The 13,767-nt window shown below is 39.5% G+C and overlaps 1 protein-coding gene across 3 annotated transcripts in view; it reads left to right on the top strand.

Moving 5' to 3' along the window:
- TNIK (TRAF2 and NCK interacting kinase) overlaps positions 1-13,767 on the top strand; it is a 368,490-nt gene that overhangs the window by 353,141 nt on the left and 1,582 nt on the right. For all 3 annotated transcript variants that reach the window (XM_079155119.1, XM_079155118.1, XM_079155117.1), the window contains 5 exons: positions 1,556-1,690; positions 6,674-6,774; positions 9,100-9,249; positions 11,265-11,424; positions 11,666-11,805. In XM_079155119.1, the coding sequence (XP_079011245.1) occupies positions 1,556-1,690; positions 6,674-6,774; positions 9,100-9,249; positions 11,265-11,424; positions 11,666-11,805 (686 nt within the window). The remainder of the gene's footprint in view (positions 1-1,555; positions 1,691-6,673; positions 6,775-9,099; positions 9,250-11,264; positions 11,425-11,665; positions 11,806-13,767) is intronic.

Raw genomic sequence — 13,767 nt, forward strand, 5'->3', positions numbered from 1 at the left:
GTAAATTCTTCTTATATTGTGATTTGAGTTTAATTCTGTGTAGTCCTTTGTTCTGACTAATTGCTTTTTTGATTGCTACATTGCTAAATCAAAATTAGAAGCACATGTCTGTCAGTCACCTAAAAAAAAAAGTGGAAATGCTACCAGAAAATTCATGTTGAGGCCTTATTATGTTGTTAGTGACACATCCTCATTCTTAAGAGCGTAACTATTTCCTCTTATCATGAGGCACAGATGGGAAAAGAGAAAATTAAACTAGGAGCCAAGGTTCTTGAGTTGCCCTTGAATCCATAGTGTCATTGAAGGGAGGAAACACTCTCGCCCCTGCCCCTTCTGGCTGTCATGAGCAATGCATGTTCTACCTTCAGGTTACAAGAGTGAATAGCCACTGCACCATGACTCAGGTCTGAATGCACCAACTCTTGTGTCAAATCCAGCATATGGATTCTCTTCTTCTGATACATATCACACCTGTGAAATATAAAACATCTTTAAAGACAAATAGAAATTAAGGGAAAATAAGTTTCCAAGAAGTAAACCTACAAGCCCAAATTTCTCATTAATTAGGAAGAGCCACTCCAGTGCTCCTCAGATAATCTAACAGAGATCATCTGCATTTTCCTCTTTGCACACTCTTCCTGCAATCTAGATGTTTTTTTATCATCCCATGAATTCTTTACTCCACTCCAGATCACTTTAGCAAAAGGAACTTCTAAATTGTTTCCAGATCCACATCTTTTCTTCTTTCCCATTTTTCGTTCAGTGTTAACTTTCAGTGACTGCAGTCCCGTGAACCTGTCCAGCATCAATTTCTGAACCCAAACTGCCATTGTTGAACTTGTTTCCCTGTCTCCTCCTTCTAAAATCCTCTGTTAGTTGAATAAAGCCACTAATAATTGTTTTCTCTAATCATTAAGTCCCAAGTTTTTAATTCTGCAAATATTTCAATGAAATTGACAAAGATGCATTAAAGTAGGTTGGAAATCATAATCTGGAGCTTATATATTATTGTGTTCATTGATAATATTAATATAATTATTACAAGATAATTATATTTTTATCTATATGATTATATTATCTACTCTGTTTAAGTTTTTGTAGGTATTCCACATCTGGGATGATGGCACAAAGTAGGTAAAGGGATAGAGAAGAGGCTTTCCATTGCCATCCACTGCCAGGTCAGAGTGTGAGGGAAAGACAGGCGCTCCTGAGGGGCCAAAATGCCTTCCTGGGCTCAGATCTAGAAACTCTGATCAACCACTTTATTGCAGATTTAGATGTTAGTGAGTTTAGCAGATGCTGGCAAGAGAGAATAAGAACAGCTTGCTCGAGTAAGAAACCACCTGAAGGTAAAGACAGATTGTAATTTTGTAATTTGTTTTAACCATAAGTCCTGGTAGAGAAAACATTTTAATTGTGAAGTGCTGGGGACGCTGGTTATTACACTCTCACTTACCCAAGCTGTAAACAAAAATATGAAATAAAGTGGGGGGAAGAGAGAAGGAAGAAAAAGCTATCACAGGGACTTGGAATTAAAGCTCTGCTATTTCAACAGGAAAGAAGAATAAGCTGCGAGTTTACTATCTTTCATGGTTAAGAAACAGAATATTACACAATGATCCGGAAGTGGAAAAGAAGCAAGGGTGGATCACCGTCGGGGACCTGGAAGGCTGTATACATTACAAAGTCGGTAAGTCTCAAGACATGGGATTGCAAATTTGGTGTGTTTACGTAATCAGAGTTATTCAGTTAAGTTTCATTCAGTTTTCTCATCAATATGAGGCCTGTGTGACCAGCTTAAGATGTTGCTGGAACCCGAAGTATATTTCAATTATTCCCCCCAAAAGTCAGATTGATGAAGTTCAAAGAAAGCATTCAGAATTAAGTCCTAGGCTCCAGTTTGAACTTTTATATGTATTTTCTTCCAAGGACATATTAAAATTATGACAATAAAAGAATAAAAATGCCCTAAGCCTATAAGATCAAAGGGACCAAGAGGAGAGAAGCCAGCAAACAAAAGATGTCAATAAAAGTGAACAAGAGGAACAGACCTAGCAGACCAGAAAACGTTAAATGTATAGCAAAGAAAATTATCCAGGTAATCCAGTCACTCTATAGCACACGGAAAGGCCCAGGGACTGAGGACCAGGAGCATCTGAGGCAGAGCTATAAAGTGGGACTGAAAATGGCAGGATTGTTGGAAAGCAGATGAAGAGCTAGGCCTCCAGGACCCAGGACCCTGCTCCCGCAGATAGGCTGCTCCCTCCCCCACCACAGCAGAGGAGGAAAGGTTCACACAGCCAGTCTGAGGGCAGGCATTCTCGTGAGGACACACACAGGCATGACCCTCCTTTGCCTCTTTAGCTTCCACAATGTTGGCAGCCATGATGATGATTATTCTCCTAAGGAAGAGTTTGAAAGATTTGTCTTTGGAGAAACTAAATGGCCAGAAAGAAAAGATGTAGAGGTACTAACATTCGAAGTCATGGCAGAAAAGCCTGCTAGCTAACTGCTCTACAGTGAAGCCCAGCAGCTGACACGCGCCCTGTACCAGAGTGGAGACGTGGAATATGCAGGGAAACAAAAAGAGAAGAAAGGATCAGTCCAGATCTTCAAACTCTGAGTCTCAGAAAAAAAGAGAAAGCAAAAGAAAGTATCAAAGAAGAATGGAAGAAACTTTTCCAGAACCAAAGGCCTTGAAATTCCAGATTTAAAGGATTCTGAGTACCCAGTATAGTGACTTAAAAAAAAGAGAGAGAGCCTTAAAAGAAGGCCTACCAACTGGATATTTCAGTACTAGGAAGGCAGAAGTCCTTGAAGCTTTTGGAGTCTAAGTAAATTGATAAACACATATATAAAATGGATCCAGAAACAGTGGCTTGGTACTTCTCAACATCAATCCTGGAAGTTTAAAACTTTTGCCTTCAAAATTCTGAAGGCAAAATTATTTACAACTTGTATTTTATAACTGTCAGTGTTAAGGTCTCTGAAGAAATAGAACCAAAAGGGTGTGTGTGTGTGTGTGTGTGCGCGCGTAGAGATTTATTATAAGGAATTGACTCACGTGATCATGAGACCATGAAGTCTCTGCAGTCAGCAAGCTGGAGACCCAGGGGAGCCAATGTTGTAGTTCCAGCCCCAAAACCAGCGAACTCAAGATCCACGAAAAGCTGGAGATTCAGCCTAAGTCCAAAGGCCAGAAAAGACTAATTTCCCAGCTCAGTCAGGCAGGAGGACTCAGACTTTCAGTTCTATTCAGGTGTTCAGTTGATCAAAGGATACGCACCCACATTGGGGAGGGCAATCTGCTCCCATTCAGGAACACCCTCATAGACACACCCAGAATAATGACTGACCAAATATTTAAGGTACCCTTTAGCTAGTCAAGCTGACACATAAAATTAATCATCATATTCATCAAACCATTGATCAATTTTGGTACAGAATGAAGACATTTTCAGGCATGCAGGGTCTCCATAAACAAAAATCTCACACGCCATGCTCAGGTAGCTGCTAGAAGATGTGTTACACCAAAACGAAGAACTAAATGTGGTGATGCAGGAAAAAGATGAAGAAAATACCCAGAAGAATGGTGAAAGGAACCCGAAATGACATCTCTGCCTCAGACCTAGAAAGAAATCAGTTCTAACTCAGTAGGACGATACAGGATTCCAGAAGAGGTGACTCCAAGAAAAATAAAATGGTACCAATGGATTACCTGCTGTGTTTGACAAGGATGAAAGGCATGTGCTTAAAATAACCAAATAAGCACATTACTTGGAAATCTGGAAAGAAATTATCAAAGAAGGAGTTAAGAGTTGTAAGTGGTTGTTGGTGGGAAACGGGACTCACGACTGAGGCAGGGACTTGTTTTTCATAAGTTTTATACCACGATTTGACTTTTAAAAATATGTTTCTGTAAAACGTGTTCAAAAACTGATTAAAAATAAGAGAATGTGTGTTCATTCATTCAAATGTGACCTGGATAAGATGGAATATTTAATGTAAGGAGTGTCAATAAAGGGGCAGAAGAGTAGCTTTCCACACTTTCACTTCAAAGGTATCCATGATGTGGTGTCAGAAAAGCATGGTGCACAGTTGAAATTGTTACCTGGAGAGTCAGTCCCATCATGTGTGTCATGTGACAGAGGTCTAACACCTGTGTGTTAATGACAGTGTGGAACAGGGGCATGCTATAGAAGAGCTCAGAAAGCAAGAATCCTGGCCCGTCCTGGCAAGAACCCTAGTATGTTGTCTTCTGCCAACTAAACAGGGTACTGTTCTGAAGCAAAGTATTCATGTACCTTTCCTCTAATTGCATCCCAAGTGACCTTCCCAGATACCTCAACAGTAGGAAGCATTGATGCAATACAGTGAACTTGAAGGTTCCAGTGCCTGAAGGGATAAGCCCCCACTGTTTATCAACATCACTTGGGTTTCATTTTTTAAAAAAAAGAACTATCCTTATAACACAATGGGATTATTGGTATGTATTTAAAGCAGTTTCTGTTGGAGAAAATAAACATTAAATGCCTGTAAACATATGTGACCACAGCTGCATTCAGAGAAACCAGATCAGCAGTGTTACTAAAGACAGGAAATGGAATGCTCAAAAGCCACAGTATTATTCACAAACTAGACCACATGGGGGAGCGTTTTTCCATAGCAAGCTGGTGAGGAACAAGCTCTTCTCTGCTCCACTGTGTGCATTTGTGTGGAATTCAGAATTATTCAGTGCTTGCTAGTAAGATACCTAGAATTCTAATTTTTTCTTGTTTGTAATCTGATTATTTGGCAAAATATCAAACACGCATTTCATTATTCTCACCAGGTAGAATGCAGATCCATATGCACATTTGGTCTTCTTTTAGAGATTGTGGGTTTCTTTATTTGGGAATAGGCCCTGCATTCATAGGAAAGCAACGTAGTTTAAGAACTACTATGGAAACTGAAAGCTGCTCCTAGATATTTCTCTCATAAAATTTTTAGGATTTCCTTTAACTATTTTACCTTTATTACTTGGCATTTGTGATATTCCTAGTATTAAATGTTATGTACAAAAATTAATATTATATGACTACAGAGCAATAAAATTCATTACAGGAAATAACAATTTCAGTGTGTTATATCTTGCATATACCTGGCAAGTGTTCTTTCAGAAATCTGAAGCTGAAGAAATCCTAGGACCCTAAATGTTAGAAGGACCAATGCAAATCCTCTTCTGGCTCTTCTAACATTTCTGATCTCTTCCTCCTGAATCATTGCTATCTCTTTTAATTGCCCTAACATTAGAAGACTGACCTATAGGGATACAAAATGAAATGTAACCAGAGAGCAATAACTGATAATTATCTACCAGAATATTAAGACCAGCTTAATTTTCAGAACATTTTTGCCTCAGTTATCCAGAGAACCACTTCTAGCCTCTATTTTGCTTTCTTTGAGGGATTTTAGCCAAAACACTGAGATCTTTTTGTAGCACCTGATTACTTCAGTATACTCAAATTCCCATGAAATTTCAAAAAACAGAAAAACAAATTGTATGTCCAAGAATCATTTAAAATATTTATCTATTGTTCTTAGCCTATAAATGTTTTGATAAGCTTTTACTTTCTAGGCTATTTTGAGCTTTAATCTTGAATCTGCATAAGTTTCAGGTGAGAAGATTAGAGAACAGTTCATAAACAATTCATGTAGTGAAAAATTGTGGAGACAATTGGAAATTTAACATGTCATCTAATAAGTGCATTAAAATTTTCCTACCCACTTTCTTTAGGATAGAGAATATTCTTTTTGAGCAGATATTTTATGAAGAAAATGACTGGCATGTGCATCATTTGTGGATTACAGACGTTCTAAAAATTAAAATCTACATTTTATATTTAAAGATCCTGAGGCATTTAAAGGATTCTGTAACCTCTCAAGGTCATCACTGTAAATATTGATCACTATTGGTATCAAAGACACACAGACCATAGTAATCAAGAGAAGATCAGCCAACAAAACCTGTTCTTCCATTCATTTATTCAATAAGCAGTTATTATTACTTTGTATAAGGCAAAAATTAAATTATTTTACCAAGAGTCTATCCATGGAATTTAAGGTGTTTAATATTGCACTTTCCTAGAGAGTAAAAAGGAATTGGCAATGTATGGGGAGCCCTTAAAAATGGGCCATTATCAGAGTCCAGGTCTCCTAATATTCCATCATTCAAGAGAAATATCAACAAGCAATTATTTCACTTAATAATTAGAATTCTGACCTAAATAATAAGAAAATGGCACCCTTTATGTCTCCTACCCATTTGCTGATTTTTCTGCCACCTTATCATACCATCGTTCAGCTACTTACATTTGGGTTAACCTAAAAGTCAGGCAGAGTAACATAAAAGAAATTATACAGATTCTTATTACAGTGACTATTCATATATAAACTTGGTGGTTGCAGAAGGTCATATACAGTTACATCTTTAGATGAAGAAAAAAATTAGAATATAAAGCTAAAGACCCCAAGCATTCTGCTGATCAGGTAAAGTGAAATCTGTTCTATGAAAAAAAACTCCCATACCAGCAGTGTGTATGTATATATGTACGTCTTGTGACTTATACATTCATTAATACAAAAATATTGAGTAAATTGATGTACTTTTTAATTCACAACTATTCTATTACAGTTAAATATGAAAGGATCAAATTCTTGGTGATTGCCTTAAAGAATGCTGTGGAGATATATGCCTGGGCTCCTAAACCATATCACAAGTTCATGGCGTTCAAGGTAAGTGGGCATGTGTTTGCTTGGTTTTCACTTTTCTCCAATGGTCTGTTCTCCACATAAACCAATACTAATTTTACTATACATGATAAATAATAAACCTATTTGGGAAGTGTAGGAACTCTTAGATTTATTATTTCAAAAGTGAAGATATAAATATTTTTAAAACTACTGTAAAATTAGTCAAATTAAATTTTATGTTTACCCTCCTTCATTTGAGGTCTGCAAATCATCATCTGCAAGAGACATTTGGTACGGAATGGTTACTAGGCAAAGCACTGATCATGATGCTGTGCAGTGATTTGTTGTAAAACCATATGGAGTATTATCTGGTGTTTTGGCTGAAAAAAGGCAGTACCGAATCACAAGGTTAAATTGGGTCTCCAGGTCTTATAATCATGAGCTATTCTGGATAAAGTCTCTAAAACTCATTTGATGCTATATCCCTATTGCTATTAGACTTCCCTGAAATGAGCACTGAGTGTAGTAACTCTTGGAAATCACTTAGTTTCTCCGCATTTTTCCCATTGGATTCATGAGATTCAGTGGGAGTGGGATGGGAATATGTTTAGTCCCATCTGCCTCAGATTATGAAAGCTGACCCCCAAATGCCAGAAGGACCTGTACTTACAGGCCCCCTGATGTATTCAGAGCTGCATAGCCAGTGTGACTTTCTTTTCTGTTTTCTCTTGGCCTGTGTCTGTCTTTCTCAGTAGCTCTTGGGCCCTTACCTTTTTCTCCATCTTTATAACTACCATCTCTCTTTGGCTCTTTTTTTTTATATATATGTTTTTAGTTGTCAGTGGACCTTTATTTATTTATGTAGTGTTGAGGATCAAACCCAATGCCTCACACATGCTAGGCAAGTGCTCTACCACTGAACCACAACCCCAGCCCCACTCTTTGGCTTTTTATTTATTCTTTCTTGACACTGTCCTGTGAGAGCCAAAGTTGTTCCTCTTCAGGGCTGAATCACCCCACTTCTCTCTTGTTCCCTTAGTGCAAGTGGCTCATTTGTGTTGTGCTCAGAAAGACAGATTGATCAGTGGAAATGGGCTCCCCTCCATAACCCCAATTTTATGGAAAGGATTTTTGGAATGCATTAGGTTCATAAAAACACTTAAGGGATGTCTCCAAAAAAACTCATGTGATGCTGCAGCTGTTCTGCCAAATTCTCTCCATAAAAGCTTTTCAGTGGAGATCCCATTCCTATTCTGACTCTGAAGTCACTGCCATCAGGTTACTAGCCAAAGCAATGAAAGAGTGCAAACTGCTCTGTTGAGCAGACCTGTTCCAGCCTGGAAGAGGGAACAGCAAAGACGAGAACTTGAATAGGGAGCACTGGAGCTGGTAAGAGGTCCGGCCTTCCCCAGAGACAGGAGAAGAAAGCTTCCTGTGCTGTGAGAATGTTAGCAGAAGGTGAGGGGAGAGGGGTCTCTTAGGCAGCAGTAAAGGTAGTGAGTGAGAAGTCATAGCAAAGGAAGAGGAGCACTTGACAGCTGGTTGGGTCTCTGGTTCTGGACCCAGGCCACAGAACCTCAATAAGCTTAGCTAGAGCTTTCTAGTTACACCTTAGTTGTCAATGCAAGTCAGAAGTCTTATGATATTTCACCTCCATCCCCTTCTCATATTTCCCAAAGCTGATTCTCAGACCCCAACACTAAGTTTAGACAGAGCTGCTCTGGTTCCCACTCAATGACTCTAGGAACGTGGGGACTGGAGCACGCCCTTCCCAGGCTGTCTCTGAAAGGTTGTCATAAAACCGTCTAGAGTATTATCTGGTATTTTGGATGAAAAAGGCAGACCGATGGCAGCACTGACTCTCAAGGTCAAACTGAATCTTCAAATCTTGTAATCATCATGAGCCTTTCTGGATAAAGTCTCTAAAACTTTATCCAGGCCTCAGCTGCCCACTCCAGGCTGTGTCCGAAAGGTAGCAACCACTGATCTGCCTCGCTGCCACATTGCAAAGAGAAGGGTCAGAGGGGTGGCAGGACCTTCTCCAGAGAGCAAAAATAAGCAGGGAAGAACAGCAGCACCCAGGCACCAAGTTTTAAAGATAGAATGACACTGTCAAGACTGATAACTGTAAACCACCTTCTCTGCTGTAAACCCCGCACTGCCCTGAGGAACAGAGATGGGGAAAGGGGGAAAAAAGGGCTGGCAGACCTTCCTCCTGGAGCCAGAACATGAATAGACCTACCAAAGAGAAAGGTCCCAGCCTTTCAGCTGAAAAAAGGCAGAAATTCACTTCCTCTAGACAGTGGCTAAACATTTTTAAGATAATGTCTTTTAATGATGTGGATACTAACAGGATGATTTTTAAAGTCTTTTGCAGATCTTCAGCACAAACCTCTGCTAGTTGATCTCACTGTAGAAGAAGGTCAAAGATTAAAGGTTATTTTTGGCTCCCACACCGGTTTCCATGTAATTGATGTTGATTCAGGAAACTCTTATGATATCTACATACCATCTCATGTAAGCTTCCTGAAGCAGACTGTAAAGGACTTTCTGCATGTTAAAGATTTGTTTCTGCATATTTTTAGAAGTCACACTAACCTTTACTAATGAGTAAAGCAGATGGACTTCGGGCCTTCACCGAGTAGACAATGCTTTTAACCCAACTTTTCAATTCTGTAACTGTTTCAATGAAATTGGCACAGGTGCATTAAAATAGGTTGAAATTCAAAATCTAGAGCTTGTATGTATAATTATATTAGTATTATGATGTAACAATTATAATTATAATTATAATTATTATAATTATATTCTTATTATTTTATTACACTATATATTATATAATTGTATACTGTATTTAAGTTTTCATAGGTGTTCCACATCTGGGATAATGGAACAAAATGGGTTAATAAGTAAAACTTGTAAATTTAGCTAATTTTTATTACTTCCTAAAACACAATAACATATAAAGAAATGATGTGACATTTAGTCTACGTGTTATTTCTTTGGACTTTAGATTAAAATGCATTTTAACTTTTCCTTCAGGGGCATAGATAAGTTTCCACTTTCAGTTTTGTAGGGAAATTGTCTCATATTTTATGGGAGCAAAATAATGGTCAAATACTAATTCCCTGGAGAAAATCCCTTTTCTGCTAGTTTTAGTTCCTCTTTACATCACACTGCCTCAAGCAGCGGAGCCAGACGCCCTGGAGCTCGTTCCCTGGCTCAGGTGTGCATGGGCTTTGCAGATGGACATGTTAGGCAGCCTCTGCAATGCTCAACTTGCACATCTGTCCATGGAAATGCTAGGACCTACCCCTAGGGTTATCACCAGCATTAAATTAGGAAGTAGATATAACATCCATACAGATTTGTAGTTCTTCTTCTTAACAATATAATACCCAAATTACTATCCTGATATGCTGCCTAAAACATGACTCCCGGAGAGAACTGCTGTGCAGATTCACTCGTTAGAACAGTGCAGCGTAGATTGTGCATCCTGTGTGTAATCCCGAGGCAACACACAGAAGATGCTGTCAGGAGAGTCTGAGGCCTCCTCTGCTGCTGACTGGTGTGTTGTTTGGAGACCCTAAAGAAGCACAGTCACAAAAGAAGTTTGTCTCAGTGCATTGTACACAGGCACACACACACACTAGTCATGCACTGCTGCATGGTGGCTCTTCATTCATGTGCGTGCGTTCGCACATGGAGCTCACACTCAGGCTCTCCAGGAGGCAGCAAGCCATCGCTGTGCTTGTTCTCGACCCCCAGGTTCCTATCCATCAAGCACATGCTGGACGGGATCACAGCAGTACCACATCTCCTGGGACAAGTCAGTTGACACTTATTTCATTGTTTTTTTTTTTTTCTTAATTAGTAGTAATTATAATTTTTTTTCTAGACAAACCATTAACTTAAATTATTTTGGTATTTCAGCACCCAGATAAACAATCTGAGTCACGTCCTCATAGCCTGTCTGGTGGGGACCATCTTGGCCCCGTTACAGCTGCCTCCTCTCATTCGATGGCTTTGTTTTCTCCTCATCTTTTTGGGAAACAGTTTTTTTTTTTTTTTTTTTTTAACAGAAAACATGAATTTCAATGCCAGCCACTTAAGCACTCAATTCCCAGTTCTACCACCTAATAACTAGCAAAGCTTTGGTCACGTTACATAACCCTTCTGAGATACCGTTTCCTTATCTGTGAACAGATAACTCCCATGGGGATCTGTTCTAAGGGCCAGAAATCATATACGTAAAGGGCCTTGCGCCTCATGCATACTAGGTGCCTGACAAATACTGTGTCGTTGCTTTTAGGGATAAGTAAATTGGATTTGTTATCTACCAACTAAGTTTATATTTATCAGGGCATCTGACAGATCTGTGGTTAAATTAAGCAAAGAAAATTCTAGAGTGAAAATTTTCATAAAAGTTTTTTAAATTTGTTTTTGTTTTTGTTTTGCAGTTCTTAGAGATAAAAATCAAGGTGATGTCTTATTTTCAAAAAGAATAATGCTTGGCTTTTCTTTGCTTCCAGATTCAGGGCAATATCACTCCTCATGCTATCGTCATCTTGCCTAAAACAGATGGAATGGAAATGCTCGTCTGCTATGAGGATGAGGGGGTGTATGTGAACACCTATGGCCGCATAACTAAGGATGTGGTGCTCCAATGGGGAGAAATGCCCACATCTGTGGGTAGGTTAACCATTCCTTATCTCCTTCAGCAGTTACACCCCCCAAATGAAACGAAAGTCAAGAAATGTGAAACAACAATTTGAGTCCACAAAAAAAAAAGTCTGTGAATAACACTTGTAAGACTTGCTTTGTCTGTTTATCTCAAGTCATTTGTCATTTTTGTGGTTAAGATGTGAACAGATGCTGTGAGTTATTGCCCATCTAATGTTTTTAATGCAGTTTTGGAAATTCCTTTTGACAGCCTACATTCATTCCAATCAGATAATGGGCTGGGGCGAGAAAGCTATTGAGATCCGGTCAGTGGAAACAGGACATTTGGATGGAGTATTTATGCATAAGCGAGCTCAAAGGTTAAAGTTTCTATGTGAAAGAAATGATAAGGTAAATCCGTTTCAACATTTGCATTAGTGTTTGCATTTTAAGAGACCACCAGGTACCTGTGAAACCTTCATTCTCCTTTATACTGATCTGAATCACATCTGTGTTAAAAAATCAGTAGTATCTTGAAATGGCATTATTTGGTTTGATTCATGTGAACACTCAAGATATATATTACTCACATATCAAAACAAACATCTAGAAATTTCTCGTAAGCGCTTATGTAACTTCTGTGGCCTGCAGGCCTCTGACGACTCAGCAGACACCCCAGATTCTCCTACGCACTTAGAGCAGTTGGCCCATCATCGTCATCTCACAATGGGTCGGCCTTGCACTTCCACTCTTAGACTCTTCATGAAGTCACTATCAAAACCTAACCCTGCGTTATGTTCACCCTTAAGTATAAAACATTCGACATATAGAAATATAAACTTTTAAAAGATGTCACCCATTCCTTAAGAAATGCACAATCACAAACTCAACTAGTGCCATGTCCTGTGTCATTCCAGCCATGTCTCTTCTGAAATGTCATAGGGGACTGTTCTCCAGTGGAATTGGCTGTGTCCATCCGGCATGATCAGTCACCTCAAAGGGGTATTCTGCAGCAGCGTAGATTCTGCCCTGTCCTCCCCGTAGAGTAACCCAGTTTTTAGTAGCTAAGCTGTAATTGCATTTGTGAATTCCACCTTTGTGGCCATGGCCCATGTAGAAATGCTGCCCCCATGCAGCAGACATAAACACCTCTAGAAAAAGAACATGACAGGCTGGGCTGCTGTACATCTCTTTGTTCACTCTGGGGTTCCCCATAGACCAGGCTGGTCTTCGTCCAGTCCTGATGGAGTGGTCCTAGACTACATTCAGCCCTGGCCAGCTTCTCTGACCGGGTGTGGTCTGGGTGGATAACAGCTGTGGGTAACAAGGATATACCGGAGACTGAGGAGTATTATCAAAAAAACAGCTAACCTAGCAAGACTCCAACAGCTACCCAGTCTCTGGGGTCACAAGACCAAAAAAGAGTGATCTACGTATGAACACCCACACTCTGGTTCACTGATGACCAACTCCAGCAGGCCAATTTCAAGCCAGACCCACACCTTCTAAAGAAGGCTGGACCACACCAATGTCTAGACCTGAGGTTGAGAGCCCAGGACACATAGCCTGGAAAGAACAGCAGCCCTTTCCTTCCCTCATTATGGCTTTCCATGGGTTCTCTCTGTCCTTCCCCATTTTGATTCAGTGACCCTAAGAATACCTTTACTTTCATATGTAGCATTAACTGAATGAAAAGCATTTCCAGGGACTTCTTAAGAAGTTGTTGGGAGAGAACATTCTTCTGAAGAAGTTACGGAAATGAAGTAGCAGAGACTTTATACTAGTGACAAAAGCAAAATAATTGCCTTGGACCAAAGTTAGGTGTTGGCTGATGAAGGGCTATGCCACAGCCTCAAATCCTATTTTCCTGGGGCAGTGGTTCATTTACATTCAGCTCAAGCAAGCAGTAACCCAAATTTTGCTCACTTCTCTCAGTCATTTGATAAAATGATTTAACAGGCTCAGACCTAATGGACTGTGGTTCTACTTATTAATGCCATTATCTCCTCTGGCTGCGAATATGCCAGCATCAGCAGAGAAGCTAAGTGTTAACTCCTGAAATGCCACAGTGAAGAAGCATTAAACATTTTACTGTGCCTGACCGCAATCATTGAAATTGCTTGATTTGAAATTTTAAAAATTGTAAACACCAATTGTATAATAGTAGACCCAAAGTTTGCCCCTGACTTTGGGAATTTGAAAGGATTCTCTTCCACCTCAAAGTCTGCCTTCATGTCATTTATGAGAGAGAGAAGGGGAACCTCTGTGCCTTTCTGGAAATCATCAAAGGACCTGTTGTGTCCTGGGCCAGAAGTCAGGACTTTATCCTAGCAGGAAACTCTCTTTTAAAATGTGAACACCCCAAAGGATGTC

Source organism: Sciurus vulgaris (genome assembly GCF_902686455.1).
Source record: "Sciurus vulgaris genome assembly, chromosome: 10".
Taxonomy (NCBI): Eukaryota; Metazoa; Chordata; class Mammalia; order Rodentia; family Sciuridae; genus Sciurus; species Sciurus vulgaris.